General features: G+C 46.0%; 1 protein-coding gene across 1 annotated transcript; it reads left to right on the top strand.

Moving 5' to 3' along the window:
* Positions 1-458: 458 nt before the first annotated feature.
* Positions 459-2,879, top strand: LOC109759512 (uncharacterized). The gene is made up of 3 exons (XM_020318335.4): positions 459-1,612; positions 1,729-1,961; positions 2,076-2,879. Exons 1-3 carry the CDS (start codon positions 568-570, stop codon positions 2,697-2,699), a joined length of 1,902 nt encoding a protein of 633 aa, XP_020173924.1. The 5' UTR covers positions 459-567; the 3' UTR covers positions 2,700-2,879.
* Positions 2,880-16,908: the final 14,029 nt, after the last annotated feature.

The raw sequence follows: 16,908 nt of genomic DNA, 5'->3' as shown, positions 1-16,908 counted from the left end.
TTTTTTTTTGTTCTTTCCCCTTTCCTTTTTCCATCTTCTTTTTCATTTTGTGATTTTTTAGAATTATTGAACATTATTTATAAATCTTGAACATTTTCGATTCATCAAATTCAAAAAAATATTCATTGATTGAGTTTTTTTCAACTAATTTAATTTTTTTCCATAGAATAAAAATGATATTTAAAATTCAGAAAAATGCTCATTAAATAAAAAAAATTCATCGAAATTAAAAAAAATTCATCAAATTCAAAATTTGTTCATGGAATAAAAATTCAGAGAATGCTTATTTTTTAAATCTTGAACATTTAAAAAAAATATGAAACCATTGTTGAGATTCCAAACTTGTTTTTTTTTTGTAGAGAGATGAGATTCCAAACTTGGTGGAACTTGAGTGTGAGCCCAAGAATCTGTTGGACTGAGCTTGGGACCGAATACAAGTAGTGGAATCCCAAGCCGGCCACTTGGTCGAAACCCTAACCTAGGTCAGTACTAGCAACGAAGGAAAGCGGCGGCGGAGGCGAGACAGAGAGCGGCGGCGAAGACAGGGAGCGGCGGCGGGGAGACGAGATGCAGATGGATAGCGGGCAGATCTCGTCCGTGGGCAGGGGATCCGGGAAACAGCAGTCTGAGATATCTATGCTGATGGAGGAGATCCTGTCCCTGCAGAGAGAACGCCAAGATCTGGTCGGTTCTCTTACTCCCAGTATTTGTTGCTGGAGGGAAAGGGTCTCTCCAACACCAACAGAGTGGATGGTCGCTGGAAGGGAAACCATGGCCGTGAGCAGATCCTCCGTCCAGGGCTCGGGCATTGTCAAACCAGCCTCCAGTATCCAGTCCGGCTTAGAGCAGGTACATTTACCCCACGCTGTTAGAGACGTCGAGAAAGAAATGGGGAACTACTTCGATTTTATCCTCCAAGACATAGAGCACTTGGGCCACCAGATGCTATCTACCTCACATTTTCTTTGGAGTTCCCGTGCCCCAGTCTCCTCGTGCCAGGCCGACGAGCTGGTTAGGACAGCATCCAAATTAATGCAAATCTCTACGGATATCTACGATGCTGGGGTGGAGAAGAGTAAGGAGGAGGAGGAGAGGCAGAGGCAGAGGGTGAAGCACAAGGAGAAGAAGCAGAGGCAGAAACAGAGGAAGAAGCACAAGGAGGTGGAAGAAGATACCACCAAGAAGATGGAAAGGAAGAAGGAGGAGGAGCAAGAGAAGATGGGATGGAAGAAGGAGAATCAGGCTGAACAGGAGGAGGCTAGGAAGAAGGCTGAGATGATGTGGTCCCACGAATTCTTTCGTCTCTCATCCAATGTCAGGGAGAAGCCCAACCATTACAAAAATGAGTTGGCGATGATGTTTACAGAGGATGACGAGAAGGAGTATGAGAGGGAGATGGAGGCAGAGAGGCAGGCGGAGATGGAGAGGAAGCAGAAGAAGAAGCAGCAGATTGTTGTGAAGCAGGGCGCTGACCAGAACATAACAAAATCCCCAATGGAGCTTCTCAAAGAGGATATGGATACTGAGCTGCGACTTTTTGCCAGCCACCGTGAGTACTGGGAAGATACAAACATCAGCAAGACTGGACAGTGCGGTCGGTTCCAAGATAACAGCAAGTAGATCACCAACTTCCTCCCTCATTCTTCTTTATGTAAGAGAATGGCTCAATTTAGTCATCATATTATTAGATTTCTGATGACAGCTCACACTTTGGCTTTGTTGCTGCAGCCACTTTGAGTCCTATGCAGTTTACACACTACACACCTGGTATCACCCTGCCCCCTGCTGCTGTCACTGGGACAACCGTTCAGATCTACTCCTTCAAAATTACTCGACTGCACAATGACCTCAAGTGGCCACTCTATGTCTACGGCGAGGTCGCTGCCCGGGACACCGTGGACCGCAACCGCAACCTTCTCTTCTGTCGGTCAGAGTTTAGGGGCCAAGTACTCACTGAAAATGTAATCATTGTTGTAGATTTAGTTTTCTCTTCACTTTCCTCTGTTTTTTTTAAGTGTTTTTTCCTTCTTCAGCAAAATATTCCATTCAATTAAAATGATGATATAATCCTGCAGGACTCTTCCCTATGCTTGACTGGCCCTTCTCGTGCAATTGTAGCGGAGGATCCTGTTGACTTCGAAGTCGAACTAAGAATTATTGAGGGCGATGATGAGATCAAAGACAGAGTATTGATGAGTCTTAGCAAGCGTTACGACGGTGCAGAGCAACCTTTATGCTTCCATGGCTCCATGTGTAGTGCAGAGTTGAGCCTTGGGCGACTTGCTGCAACGGTCCAGGCAACTATCGTGGGGGTTCGTGTTGGTAAAGGGAGGTGGCCTTTTGAATGCGGAGGCCGAGTTACTTGCTCCTTGTATTCTGCAGAGGTTGGTGATCACTTGTGTGATGAAGTTGTTTTGCTTGATTCCGCTGAAAAAATTCCTGAAGATGGTTTAGATGGTTATATTTCTCTTTCAAGGAGCGTTGTGTCAGTACAATTGCAAGGACGGTTGAAAGTTAGCATACAAGCATACGGGAGATCTGAACCTCCAGTCGATGTTGAATTCCATCCCCAGGATTGCAACATAAGTATGGGTAGTTGTTTTGTCTATGGCACTAAGGTGGACATCACGGTTGCTTGGTCCCGGCTTGTCCGGGACAAGATGGATTTACTAATTGAGGGTTATTCTACCCAGGCGTAGTGTGCTGTCTTCCCATCTAATATGTTTGCTAGTGGTATGTTATTTGTATGCCGGCCAGCTATGCAAGACGGATGATGTCATGTCCCAACTATTTGTGTATTGACTCTCTATTGTGTTATCTGATCTGACTATAACTTATTGTACTATGTTATTTGTGTATCGACTTTATATTGTGTTATCTGATCTGACTATAACTTATTGTACTATATGTTATTATACTTTTGGTTGCTTCGTACGTCTAGTGCATTTAATTTCTCACCTGCTGCCATTGATGGGTTGTTTGTGGACATTACATAAGTCAGGCCTCTGAGCTGGTGATCTACCAAATCATCATAAGGTGGTGACTGCAAGGGTGCAAGTCTACTCCCAAGGAAGAAAATTAATTTGGAGTATCCAGTGTCGTGTCCTCCAGGTATGGTAGATGGCTGGAGTTCTCAAGTCACAGAACACAATCGAACCAAAGCTGTCACCAAGGACAGTCATTCTATAGTTCAAGCAGCTCATAGATACTCCCTCTGTATACAAATATGAGATGTTTTAGATCACTAACATAGTGATCTAAAACGTCTTACATTTGTTTACAGAGGTAGTACCTTCTTTTTTTGCAACTTGAAATTTATGAAACTCAAAGCCAAGTCACTAACATCAATGTGCTTGCACATTCAGGGATCTGATAACAGCTTTTTACGGGGCAAGTAGAAGAAGACTGCCTTGGTCGGAAACAACCATACATTCTGAGTCTGTGTATGAGCTAGCTTATTGTTCTCCCTTTTGATTTTGAAGATTCAGATAATACTGAACAAACTGATGCAGATTGGATCTGATTGTTCCATGCCGTGGGTGCTTTTCGGGCTGCTGCCTCGGCAAGAGCTTGACAGTCAGTTAAGAAGGTAGCTTCTCCAGTTTGAGCAGCCAATACCTGGGGCTTGGGCTTTCCGCCTGCAATGCAGATTCTGCAACTGAAGTCGCTTGAATCTGTTTATGCTCGCTGGAGTTCCAATGTATTAGTATTAGAGTTCCTGCCTTACTTCTTATAGATCTGAAACACAAGGAGCAGATGAAGCCACTCTCAATGCAGCTTGATTCTTCTCCTGTTAATATTGAAGTGATATTTTCAGGATTAAACACAATCTTCCATACTGAATTGACAAAGTAAAGCCTTATTCACTGCTTCCGGATTCCTGACGTCCATGCTTCTCCTCTTCTTTGACTTGTAAATCTCTGCTCAGGCCTTAACATAAAGAGGTTTAGTTGAGAGTCTCATCGAACGCCTGTCCACCAAAAATCCCTGACCACTCGACATTCATTTTTTGCTAATAATTTCTTGGAGAAAAGTATATCGTACATATAATAAACAGGCAGAGATGTCATCTCCTCTGGGCAGAGTTTATTAGCTGCGATGAGGTCTTCGCATTTTACGCTTCTGCTGCTTGTTTTTCTTGTTAGACGACTCAGTGCGGTCCTTAGGCTTGGAGGACTCTGGAGCCTTGCTCTTCCCCTTGTCACCTCTGGATCTGCTTTAAATGGCCTCCTCGCAAGTCCTACGGTGTTGACGATGTCAAAGAGCTTGTCAACTGTCTTGGCCTCTTGGGGTTCTTGCGGGCAATCTTGTGGATGAGATCATTACACTGGATGCCCGAGGTGAATATCCTTATTAGCAGAAAACATAAGAGTATCCTCAACATTAACTCGATAGAATTGCAGTGAATTTACTTTCATAAATAATCTTGAATATTGGTCATGCATGAAGCAAATAGAACATACATTGGAAGAACTGCAAATACTCCTCCATTGAGGTATGTGTTGGCATGGAGCTATCAAGATATTTGCATTATTTTGTCATTTATAACAGCAAGCATTTTCTGTATGTGCTGCAGGTATATGCGCCATGTCAAAATAAATCACTTCCCTGGTATGCAAACAATTCAAAATTATAGGAAGCTAATCCAGATTAGATTTAATAACTCTTGAATGGCAAACATCAAGATGGCTTGCAAGTCTTCCCAGAAAGATTTATGATAGAATTTGGGTACTTCAGGTGGTGTCTCTAAAGAAGCGGATTTAACACGACACAGTTTGGTAGTGTAGCATAGAAAATCTGTAGTTCTTTACACTCAGTAGTAGCTAACCAATATAGAGAATTAATATCTAGTATATGACATCTCGAATAAGGACAATCTTTTTTCGAAATTTTACATCTTGTGAAACAAGATTGATTGAAGAAAGAGCAATATATGCCGGAAGGACACAAACATTCAGCTTATTTTTTTGACCTGGAAACATTCAGCTTATTGTAGCTGGTCCAGTTAAGTCCTCTAGGCCATGGCTTTATTAGTTGCCAAACTGCTGAATTCTTTTGTATAACTTGCTTTATATAATGACTTGTTAATTTATTTCCTGTACCTGCCGAGTTTCAGTTCAGAATACTGAACTTTAGATGTCCTGGTTTCACACTTCAGAAATAAGTAACTAGAAACAAGAGTAAAAGGCGAAAGAATATTTCGCTTTATGCCAAGCGAGTCCCCCGGTAGCTAGGCACCCACGCTCCCTTGCGCCCCGGCAGCACGCCGGCGGCGCGGTTGTGCCACTACCTCCCATTAGCAGCGTCCACCGGCCCAACCCCAGCCCTCACCCGCGGGATTGTCACACCCTGTAAGAGACCAAGGAGGAGATCGAGCTTGAGGCTAGGGTTTGGGATGAATTTACGGATTGGATCAACCAAGCAAAGAGAAAATCTCCGTTATAGTGTACTGCAGCTATGAGCTGTAAAGTATAAAGTGATTTTGATCACATAGAAATGGCATACCCATGCAGTTTGGCTGTTATATAGTCTGGGTAAAGCGTGAAACGATACAATAATTAAACTCTACAGAGTGACAACCCGGCGAGTGCCACGAGCCATTGGATCTCCCCGACGATGCATCCGAGCCGCTAGTTAACTGAATGAAGCGGTATGACACCTGACAATACTTCCCTGTCGAAAACCACCGTGTCCTCAAGGTGGGCCGTGCTTGCGCTAGCTCTCCATCGTCTTGTTGAAGAACCCATGAAGCATCGTCAGGTGGAAGATTTTCCCACTACACCAACCACTGTACCACCGGCAAATTGTTTCTGGGAACCTGCCTCTCCTCCAAAACTAACACAGGCTCAGTTCTGACTTGACCATCTGGACTAATAAGGGTAGATCTGTATAAGGGACAGCAGTTGGGCCAATGTGCTTCTTCAACCAGATAATATGAAAGACTGGATGGATTTGTGTAGTTTCTAGCAGGAGCAATTTATAAGCCACATTTTCTACTCAGTTGAGCACCCTGAAAGGACCATAATACTTGCTTTGCAACTTAATGTGGTGTCTAATGCCAAATGCATTCGTCTGTATAAGGTTGCAACTTGAGATACACCATATCACCAGGAACTAGCACCATCTCGGTTCTCTTCTTATCTGCATATTAATCATTTTAGCCTATGCTGACTGCAAATTCTGTTTGAGTTGGATCATGAGAGCATTTCTGTCCACAAGAGTGCTAGTGCTTCCACTTTCCAAAGCTCAATGCAAAGAAAACTCACTGATCATATCCATAAAGTGCTTGAAAAGGAGTTTTCTGCAATGAGGAATGGAAAGATGTATATTGTACCAATACTCACTAGTAGGAAAAGGGGCTTTTACCCCGGTTCATAAGGGCCTTTAGTCCCGGTTCTGGAACCGGGACTAAAGGGTCGTTACTAATGCCCTAGCCCTTTAGTCCCGGTTCTTACACGAACCGGGACTAAAGGCCGTCCACGTGGCCGGTGCCGGGAGCCCAGGCAGGAGGGCCTTTGGTCCCGGTTGGTGCCACCAACCGGGACCAATAGGCATCCACGCGTCAGCACCTGGCAGGAGCTGAGGTTTTTGTTTTTTTTGAAAGGGGGTGGTTTAGGGGTTTTGGGGGGTTAATTTAGGTGTTTCATATATTGTGTTAGCTAGCTAATTAATAGAGAGAAGTGTCCTCTCTTATCTCCGTGCTTTGTCGACGCTACGTACTATATACGTATGGAGAGGAGTAGACACGCTAGCTAGTAATCAAATGAAGGAAACAGAAGATCGTCATGAACATATATATATGCATACAGAGAGAAGTGATATCGACCACCTCTCCTTCTCCGAGATATTGGTCGAACAACAAGTTCTCGTATATCTATCCGACACTACCGGCTACATATATACAATAATTATCTCTTACAATACAATCTCCTAATTATATTGTAGGAACACAGGGTCCACATAGTATTCTCCGTTTTCAGCGATCACGTGGTCAAGGAAGAATGCCGCCAATTCCTCTTGAATTCCTCGCATACGATCTGGTGCTAGGAGTTGATCCCGCTTCCGAAAAATCTAATTTGAAGAAGGGGGTCAATACATATATATATATATATGAATAAATGAAACTCAACACAAATGATGGTAATAAAATAAAATTGTGAATATTATTGCTTACGCACTTCATATTGTTCTTCAGTGTAGCCCCGCTCATAGGTATGGTAGCGGATGGACTCGCAAATGTAGTATCCACAGTAATTATTCCCGGGTTGCTGCCACAACCACTTTACAAGAAATAGAGGTCAATCAAACTGATAAGCAAGCATGCTAAATGGTATTGATCAAACTAGCGCTTGAATCACTAGGAGATGCGCGGAACATGCTACTATAGTACTTACTTTCGGGTGTCTAAATTGCAGCTGGTTCGGCAGTCCCGGGGCTTTTGAGGTGAATTTTCTCCAAACCCTGCCAGACAAAGAAAACAATTACTTGATCAGGAAATGAACAAAGTTGCTGATATGGTGGATAATGATCGATTTAACTTACTTCTGGAGCATTTGAGTCATGTTCGCATAGTCCTGGGGATCTTTTCGTCTCGAGTCTAAGACGGTTACTACTCCCGGCTCAAGCTTAATCTCTAGGAGAATATAGTGGAAGCTGCGCATGCATGCATAAGTCATCAATTACATTACCATAACCTGGACTAATAAGGGAAACCGAATATGCAGAAGACAGTAACACTCACTTGAAGTTGTAAGGAAAGAGTATTATATCTTTGCTTTGATTTAATACCAACGATTGTAGCAAGTTGGCCTCGGTATCTTTGGCATGAAATTTAACCTGATAATCATCTATGAGATTTGTGTTAATGAACCCAATATCACCGATTTGTCTTTTCTTCAATTCGGCGATCTTCAATCTGCATAATATAGTGAGAATAAGTATAAATACATGCAATGAAAGAGCTGACCTATATAGAGAGACTTAATGACAGAAGTAGTACTACTTACAGACAGTAGCAAGTGATCGTTGTTTTATCGAGGGACTTTAGATTGTAAAACTGGAAGAAATCCTCAAATGGAACATTCAGCAGTTCAATTCCAACGAGGTCATGCTCCGGTTTAACTCTCAGCGTTAAAGTACTCATCCCATCAGACTCTCTGCAGGTTTTCATGTACCAATCATGTAGTCTTCGCATCATCGTGCTTAGAGATTTGACATCTTTGACGAGAGGCTTCCCGTAATGGTATTTGTGTTCGTCCACCTCCATGATTTCATAATGTACATCGTCGGGCAGGTAATCTCCAAGATCGGTATAACCGGGCACCATACCCGGATCATTAGCGACGATGTCTTTTGACACCTTGAGCGGGGGGCACGATTGGTTCTCTTGTTCGCCGAGCTGGGCAATTTTTTTCCCAGCTCGTCGTTCTTTCATCCTTTTATCACTGACAGTACTTCCCGACCGCTCCGCTTCGGCATATGCCTTTGCAAGAACGCGCTCATAGTTGCCTTTTGGCGGAGACTTTGGTGGTTTTGTCAGGGCAGCCAGAGTGCGCTTTGCTTTCACCGGATCTACCTTCTCCTCCGGAGGTGGATGTTTCTTTGCTTTGTCCCCTTCAAAGAAGTTCTTCACTTCGGCTCGCACGATCTTCGCGTTCTCCTCCTCGGTCCTCTCATATGGTAACTTCTCTAGAGTCTTCAGAGAAGGACCGAATCTGTATTGCCTCCCGCCTCTGGCAGCTGTACTGCTAGACGCCGGCAGAGCAGACGGAGCGGCTGCGGCTGTCTTCTTTCCTTGCTTACGAGGCGGAGGAGAAGGACTACGACGCGCCGGAGCAGCCGCAGCGGCGGCAGGTCTCTTCCGCCCTTGCTGACGAGGCGGAGAAGGAGGAGGCTGGCTGCTCTGGCGCGCCGGCGCTGGCGGAGAAGGAGGCGGAGTGCCGCCACGCGCCGGAGAAGGAGGCTGAGTGCCCTGATCACTCGCCGGAGGAGGAGGCGGAGTGCCGCCACGCGCCGGAGAAGGAGGCGGAGTGCCCTTACTCGCCGGAGCCATCCAGTTCGGAAGCTTGATGAGCTCCTTCCGCCATAGGCATGGAGTCTTTAGAGCTAAACCCAGCCGAGTCTCCCCTTCACCGGTAGGGTGGTCAAGCTGGAGGTCCTCAAATCCCTCCGTTATTTCATCCACCATCACCCTAGCATATCCTTCTGGAATCTGCCGGCAGTGGTAGGTTGCGCCGGGTTCAGTAGGTAAAACAGAGCCAACAGCCGCCTTGACTTTCAAGTTCTGCCATTCCGCCATAAGGTGGCAATGTTGAGACTCCGTGATAGCATCCACGGGGTAGCTAGGAGTAGCCGCATGCTCCAGCTGAGGCAGCTCGGTGGAAGCCACGCTGCTTCTACGCTGAGATGGCGGTGTAGCTTCGGGGGCAGTTTCGGCATCTCTATTGCCGTCTCGTTCCTCTAGCACTTGAACCCTTTCGTGCAGACGCTGAATTTGGATCTGCTCCACTTTTTTCCTCCTCTCCTGGGTTTTGTAACCGCCCGCGTCCGGAAAACCAGCCTTCCACGGAACGGAGCCTGGCGTGCCTCGTGTCCGTCCAGGGTGCTCAGGATTCCCGAGGGCCATTGTGAGCTCGTCGTTCTCTCTGTCTGGAACGAACGTCCCTTGCTGCGCTGCATCGATATAGTGCTGAATCTTCTTGACGGGTATTGCAAGTTGCTCGTCCGTCCAACGACACCTCCCTGATACAGGGTCCAAGGTTCCGCCAGCCCCGAAGAACCAAGTCCGGCAACGGTCTGGCCAGTTCATTATCTGTGGTTCGATCCCTTTATCAAGCAGATCCCTCTCAGACTTGGCCCACTTAGGCCGGGCTTTGAGGTAGCCACCTGACCCCGTGCGATGGTGAAGCTTCTTCTTCGCAGCATTCATCTTGTTTGTTGCTGACATCTTCTTACTCTTTTCCGATGTCTTGTGGGCCACAAATGCGGGCCAGTGATCTCTGTTCTTCTCATACCGGCCGATGAATTCAGGTGTCTCTTCTTTGTCGACAAACATTTTCAGCTCATTCTTCCACCTCCTGAATAGGTCTGCCATCTTCTTAAGAGCATGAGACTTGATTAATTGCTCTATAACTGGCTTCTCCGGATCCTCCTCTGGCGGTAGGGTGAAATTTCCCTTCAGCTCAGTCCAAAGATCATCTTTCTGCATATCATTGACATAAGACACCTCAGGGTCTTCCTTCTTAGGCTTATACCATTGGTGGATGCTGATCGGGATCTTGTCCCTAACTAGAACCCCGCACTGAGCAGCAAAAGCATCCTTTGTCCGGAGGGGTTCAATCGGTTGGCCGTCGCGCGCGATTGCTGTGATCTCAAACCTTTCATCCGAGCGCGACTTTCTCTTCGGGCCTCGTCTCTTTACCGCAGTTGTGCTCGATCTGGAGGGCTAGAAAAAAGAAGAAAGACGAGTGTTAATTAATATGTGTACATACCAAAACAATGAATGCATCAATTAGCTAGTCAGCACAGGCTTAACTAATATATTTACCTGGCCGGACTCTGTTCGGTCACCGGAGCCGTCACCACGGGCTCCTTCTTGCACCAGCATTGGGTCACCGGAGCCATCATAATCATGTCTTTCCTCCTCCACTCTTCGATCACCGCAGCCAGCTTCTTCACCCTGTTCTTCCAGACCATCATTGTCGTTAAGATACGACAAGATATCACCTCCGGCTAAGATTATGTCCCCCAACACCTCTTCTGCTTGCTCATCTCGTCCGTGCTCCATTGTTTCTGCAAATATTACAACATGGCAATTATTACACAAACATGACAACAGGTGGATATATTAGTGCAAACGTAGACCTAGCTTATTCCGGGTTTGGGGTGGCCTAGGCAATGCTTCAAGGGTAGGGGCGCGGCGGGAGGGGGTAGGAGACCGACATCGTTTTTTTCTAGGGTTTGGGTGTCCTCGAGAGTTTTGGTCGAGCGAGAGGGCCGGGGGGGTGCTCCCGTGGTATAAGTTATCACGGTCGAGAGGGGGTATACATATCGACCGTCCATCATGTCGAAGTTATCTGGAAGGGAGTTATATATATCGACAACGACGACATACATACACGGGAAAATAATGTTATCGGGGAGGGGGTATATATCGACCCCCCCCCCACGTGTTGAAGTTATCGGGAGGGGGTTTTATATCAACAACGACGACATACATACACGGGAAAATAATGTTATAGAGGAGGGGGTATATCGACCCCCCCTCGTGTTGAAGTTATATCCCCCCTCGTGTTGAAGTTATCGGGAGGGGGTAATATCGACAACGACAATATACATACACGGGAAAATAATGTTATCGGGGAGGGGGTATATCGACCCCCCCCCACGTGTTGAAGTTATCAGGAGGGGGTATATATCGACGACGACAGACCCGATAAAACATAAGAAAACGAAGAAGAAATAAAAAGAGGAGAGAAGAAGAAAGGAATAGAGGAGAGGATTGAAGAAAAAAAAGAAAAAAAAGAAAAAAAAGAGGAGAAGAAGAAAGGAATAGAGGAGAAGAAGAAAAAATAGAATATTTTCTATTTTAAAAATAGAATATTTTCTATTTTTTCTTCTTCTCCTCTATTCCTTTCTTCTTCTCCTCTTCTTTTTCTTCTTTTTTCCTCTTCTTATTTATATCTCCTCTTCTTCCTCTCCTCTTCTTCTTTCTTTCCTCTTCTTATTTTCTTCTTTCCTATCCTTCTTTTTCTTCTTCTTCCCTTCCTAGCTAGATATATATATAAAACTTTTCTAAAATTGTAACTTTTGCATATATAAAACTTTTCCATATGGATCATCATTTCTCATATATATCGAATATATATCCATTGTCATATATAAAAACTTTCTATATATGAACAAAAAACTTTCTATGAACAAAAAAACATTTTTGACATATATATTCATACATTTTGAACATCTACATACATACAAATTTTTTTTGTTCACATATACATTATAGCCACATACACATGTACATCACATATGAACAAAAAAAATTAAACTAATAAAAAAAACAGAGCCGGGGCGGCGGCTCTCACAGCGGGGGCGGCTAGGACGATGGCGACGGCGGGGGCGGGGGCGGCGAGGGCGCCGGCGCACGGGGCCGGGACGGGGCGGGGGCGGCGAGGGCGCCGGCGAGCACGCGCGGGCTGGGCAGGGGGCTCGGGGCGCCGAGGTGGCGCGCGCGAGCAGGGGAGCACGAGGCGGGGCGGCGCATGGGGGCAGGGCGACGGCGACGAGCACCGGGCGGCGACCCGTCGAGGCAAGGGCGTGGGGCGACGGCGATGAGGAGCGGGCGGCGACGGCGAGCACGGGCAGCCTGGCGGCGTCGGGGGCAACTGGCGAGGTATGTCGAAAATTTCCTAAGTGTGGACTTATATAGCAAAGCCTTTAGTCCCGGTTCGTGGCACCAACCGGGACTAAAGGTGGGCATTAGTCCCGGTTGGTGCCACCAACCGGGACCAAAGGTCCCTTTTCAGCAGCCCAAAGGGCGGGAAGCGGCGGCCTTTGGTCCCGGTTGGTGGCACCAACCGGGACTAAAGGGGGGGCATTGGTCCCGGTTGGTGCCACCAACCGGGACCAAAGGCCTTGCGCTGCCCGCGGCCAAAAGTTTAGTCCTACCTCGCTAGTTGAGAGGGGCTCGGAGTGGTTTATAAGCTCCACTGCGGCTGCCCTCTCGAGCTCCTCCCAAATGCAGGCTTACGGGCCTAATGTCACACTGTGCTGTCTGTTGGCCTATTGGGCCTTCTGCGGGCCTGAATCCTGGCCCAGGTTGGGTTTCTAGTCGTATTCAGGCCGTGGTGGCCCAATAGGTGGCAGTTTTTAAAATTTTTTGCATTATTTATTTTCTTTTGTTTTTTGCTTTATTTTTTAATTCTTTTTGCTTTTAGGTCAGCAAAATTATAAACTGTCTGTTAGTGCCATTAGTTTTGGAAAACATATAAACTTTCTATTAGTGCCATTAGTTCTTTATGAAAATTCTTTTTGCTGTATTTAGTTTTTTTATTTTCTTTTTTGCTATATTTATTTTGTTTTATTTCTACTTACAACAAAAAACTTATTTATTTTATTTTATTTTGTTTCTAATTACTTATTTATTTTACTTTATGATAATTCTTTCTGCTATTAAAGTTTCTATCAAAAAAAGTTCTTTATGAAAATTCTTTTTGCTTTTAATGATTAAAAATAAAAAAGAGGCGCAATGCGCGTTGATTTCCTTCAAGCCTTTCGGAATAGTGTAGACTGCACTGCACATAGCTCGATGCAGTCTACCTTATTCCTCAAGGCTTGAAGCTAAGCAACGTGAGCATTGCGCCTCTTCTTCATCGTCTCTGCACTCAGGGCTTGTAAACCGCTCCTAGTGCCTCTCAGCTAGCGAGGTGGGACTAAAAAACTGCTTAGCTAGTAAGAAACTCTAGTACCGGTTCGTGCCACAAACAGGTACTAAAGGTGCTCGTGGGGCCACAGCCTCATTAGTACCGGTTCGTGGCACCAACAGGGACCAAAGGATGGAATTGGTCCCGGTTCGTGCCACCAACCGGGACCAATGGCCTTGCACAGCGGCGTGGTGGTGAGTTTAGTCCCACCTCGCTAGCTAAGAGAGAGCCGCACCTGTTTATAAGGTGCGATGTGCCTGAGCTGTCGAGCTCCTCTCTAAAGCAGGCTTACGGGCCTAACCTCTCTGCACTCAGGGCTTATAAAGCATTTCAAATGAACTCTGAAAAGGTTGAAAGTTGGCATGGTATCATCATTTCATCCACATAGCATGTGCAAGAAAGTTGAGAGGGTTACGGCAAAAACTAGATGCACTTCTTGTACAAAACGGACAATGGTATCATACTCGTCTATTACAAAGTTGGCATGCTATCATCATAATAGTTGCGGGTGAAAGTCTTCACTTTTTCTTCGCTTGTGTCATTTGCTTATTGCGCCGTAACCATGGATAATCTTCATCGTTTATCAGGATGCTTGGGTCAGCCTTGACTTTGAAGGGAGGAATTTCATGAAACTTTTCATAATCTTCAGACATGTCTATCTTGCCCTCCACTCCCACAATGTCCCTTTTTCCTGAAAGAACTATGTGCCGCTTTGGCTCATCGTATGATGTATTCGCTTCCTTATCTTTTCTTTTCCTCGGTCTGGTAGACATGTCCTTCACATAGATAACCTGTGCCACATCATTGGCTAGGACGAACGGTTCGTCAGTGTACCCAAGATTGTTCAGATCCACTGTTGTCATTCCGTACTGTGGGTCTACCTGTACCCCGCCTCCTGACAGATTGACCCATTTGCACTTAAACAAAGGGACCTTAAAATCATGTCCGTAGTCAAGTTCCCATATGTCCATTATGTAACCATAATATGTGTCCTTTCCCCTCTCGGTTGCTGCATCAAAGCGGACACCGCTGTTTTGGTTGGTGCTCTTTTGATCTTGGGCGATCGTGTAAAATGTATTCCCATTTATCTCGTATCCTTTGTAAGTCAATACAGTCGAAGATGGTCCCCTGGACAACGAGTACAACTCATCACAAACAGTGGTGTCACCTCTGAGACGTGTTTCCAACCAACTGCTGAAAGTCCTGATGTGTTCACATGTAATCCAGTCGTCACACTGCTCCGGGTGTTTGGAGCGCAGACTGTTCTTGTGTTCATCGACATACGGGGTCACCAAGGTAGAGTTCTGTAGAACTGTTAGTGTGCTTCAGACCAAGAATATCCGTCCCTGCATATTATTGAGTTCCCCCCTCCAAGCGTGCCTTTTACAGTCAGTCTCCCCTCATACCGCGATTTAGGGAGACCTATCTTCTCAAGGCCAGGAATGAAGTCAACACAAAACCCAATGACATCCTCTGTTTGATGGCCCATGGAGATGCTTCCTTCTGGCCTAGCGCGGTTACGGACATATTTCTTTAGGACTCCCATGAACCTCTCAAAGGGGAACATATTGTGTAGAAATACGGGCCCCAGAATGACAATCTCGTCGACTAGATGAACTAGGACGTGCGTCATGATATTGAAGAAGGATGGTGGGAACACCAGCTCGAAACTGACAAGACATTGCGCCACATCACTCCTTAGCCTTGGTATGATTTCTGGATCGATCACCTTCTGAGAGATTGCATTGAGGAATGCACATAGCTTCACAATGGCTAATCGGACGTTTTCCGGTAGAAGCCCCCTCAATGCAACCGGAAGCAGTTGCGTCATAATCACGTGGCAGTCATGAGACTTTAGGTTCTGGAACTTTTTCTCTGGCATATTTATTATTCCCTTTATATTCGACGAGAAGCCAGTCGGGACCTTCATACTGAGCAGGCATTCAAAGAAGATTTCTTTCTCTTCTTTCGTAAGAGCGTAGCTGGCAGGACCTTCATACTGCTTCAGAGGCATGCCGTCTTTTTCGTGCAAACGTTGCAGGTCCTCCCGTGCCTCAGGTGTATCTTTTGTCTTCCCATACACGCCCAAGAAGCCTAGCAGGTTCACGCAAAGGTTCTTCGTCACGTGCATCACGTCGATTGAAGAGCGGACCTCTAGCTCTTTCCAGTAGGGTAGGTCCCAAAATATAGATTTCTTCTTCCACATGGGTGCGTGTCCCTCAACGTCATTCGGAACAGCTAGTCCGCCGGGACCCTTTCCAAAGATTACGTGTAAATCATTGACCATAGCAAGTATGTGATCACCGGTACGCATGGCGGGCTTCTTCCGGTGATCTGCCTCGCCTTTGAAATGCTGGCCTTTCTTTCGACATTGATGGTTGGTCGGAAGAAATCGACGATGGCCCAGGTACACATTCTTCCTGCTTTTGTCCAGGTATATACTTTCAGTGTCATCTAAACAGTGCGTGCATGCGTGGTATCCCTTGTTTGTCTGTCCTGAAAGGTTACTGAGAGCGGGCCAATCGTTGATGGTTACAAATAGCAACGCGTGCAGGTTAAATTCCTCCTGTTTTTGCTCATCCCACGTACGTACACCGTTTCCATTCCACAGCTGTAAAAGTTCTTCAACTAATGGCATTAGGTACACATCAATGTCGTTGCCGGGTTGCTTAGGGCCTTGGATGAGAACTGGCATCATAATGAACTTCTGCTTCATGCACATCCAAGGAGGAAGGTTATACATACATAGAGTCACGGGCCAGGTGCTGTGATTGATGCTTTGCTCCCCGAAAGGATTAATGCCATCCGCGCTTAAACCAAACCATGCGTTCCTTGGGTCAGCTACAAACTCAGCCCAGTACTTTCACTCGATTTTTCTCCACTGCGACCCGTCAGCGGGTGCTCTCAACTTCCCGTCTTTCTTATGGTCCTCACTGTGCCATCGCATCAACTTGGCATGCTCTTCATTTCTGAACTGACGTTTCAACCGTGGTATTATAGGAGCATACCACATCACCTTCGCAGGAACCCTCTTCCTGGGGGGCTCGCCGTCAACATCACCAGGGTCATCTCGTCTGATCTTATACCGCAATGCACCGCATACCGGGCATGCGTTCAGATCCTTGTACGCACCGCGGTAGAGGATGCAGTCATTAGGGCATGCATGTATCTTCTGCACCTCCAATCCTAGAGGGCATACGACCTTCTTTGCTGCGTATGTACTGTCGGGCAATTCGTTATCCTTTGGAAGCTTCTTCTTCAATATTTTCAATAGCTTCTCAAATCCTTTGTCAGGCACAACATTCTCTGCTTTCCACTGCAGCAATTCCAGTACGGTACCGAGCTTTGTGTTGCCATCTTCGCAATTGGGGTACAACCCTTTTTTGTGATCCTCTAACATGCGATCGAACTTCAGCTTCTCCTTTTGACTTTCGCATTGCGTCCTTGCATCGACAATGACCCGGCGGAGATCATCATCATCGGGCAC

This window comes from Aegilops tauschii, chromosome 2 (assembly GCF_002575655.3).
Source record: "Aegilops tauschii subsp. strangulata cultivar AL8/78 chromosome 2, Aet v6.0, whole genome shotgun sequence".
NCBI lineage: Eukaryota > Viridiplantae > Streptophyta > Magnoliopsida > Poales > Poaceae > Aegilops > Aegilops tauschii.
The sequence above is the reverse complement of the archived record's forward strand: the minus strand, read 5'-3'. Positions and strand labels throughout refer to the sequence as shown.

Bases quoted from the DNA above. Each gene is read 5' to 3' on its own strand.
- LOC109759512 (XM_020318335.4), top strand. From the start codon at position 568: ATGCAGATGGATAGCGGGCAGATCTCGTCCGTGGGCAGGGGATCCGGG. The intron at 1,613-1,728 runs GCAAGTAGATCA...TTGTTGCTGCAG, and splicing joins CGGTCGGTTCCAAGATAACA to CCACTTTGAGTCCTATGCAG. The intron at 1,962-2,075 runs GTAATCATTGTT...ATAATCCTGCAG, and splicing joins GCCAAGTACTCACTGAAAAT to GACTCTTCCCTATGCTTGAC.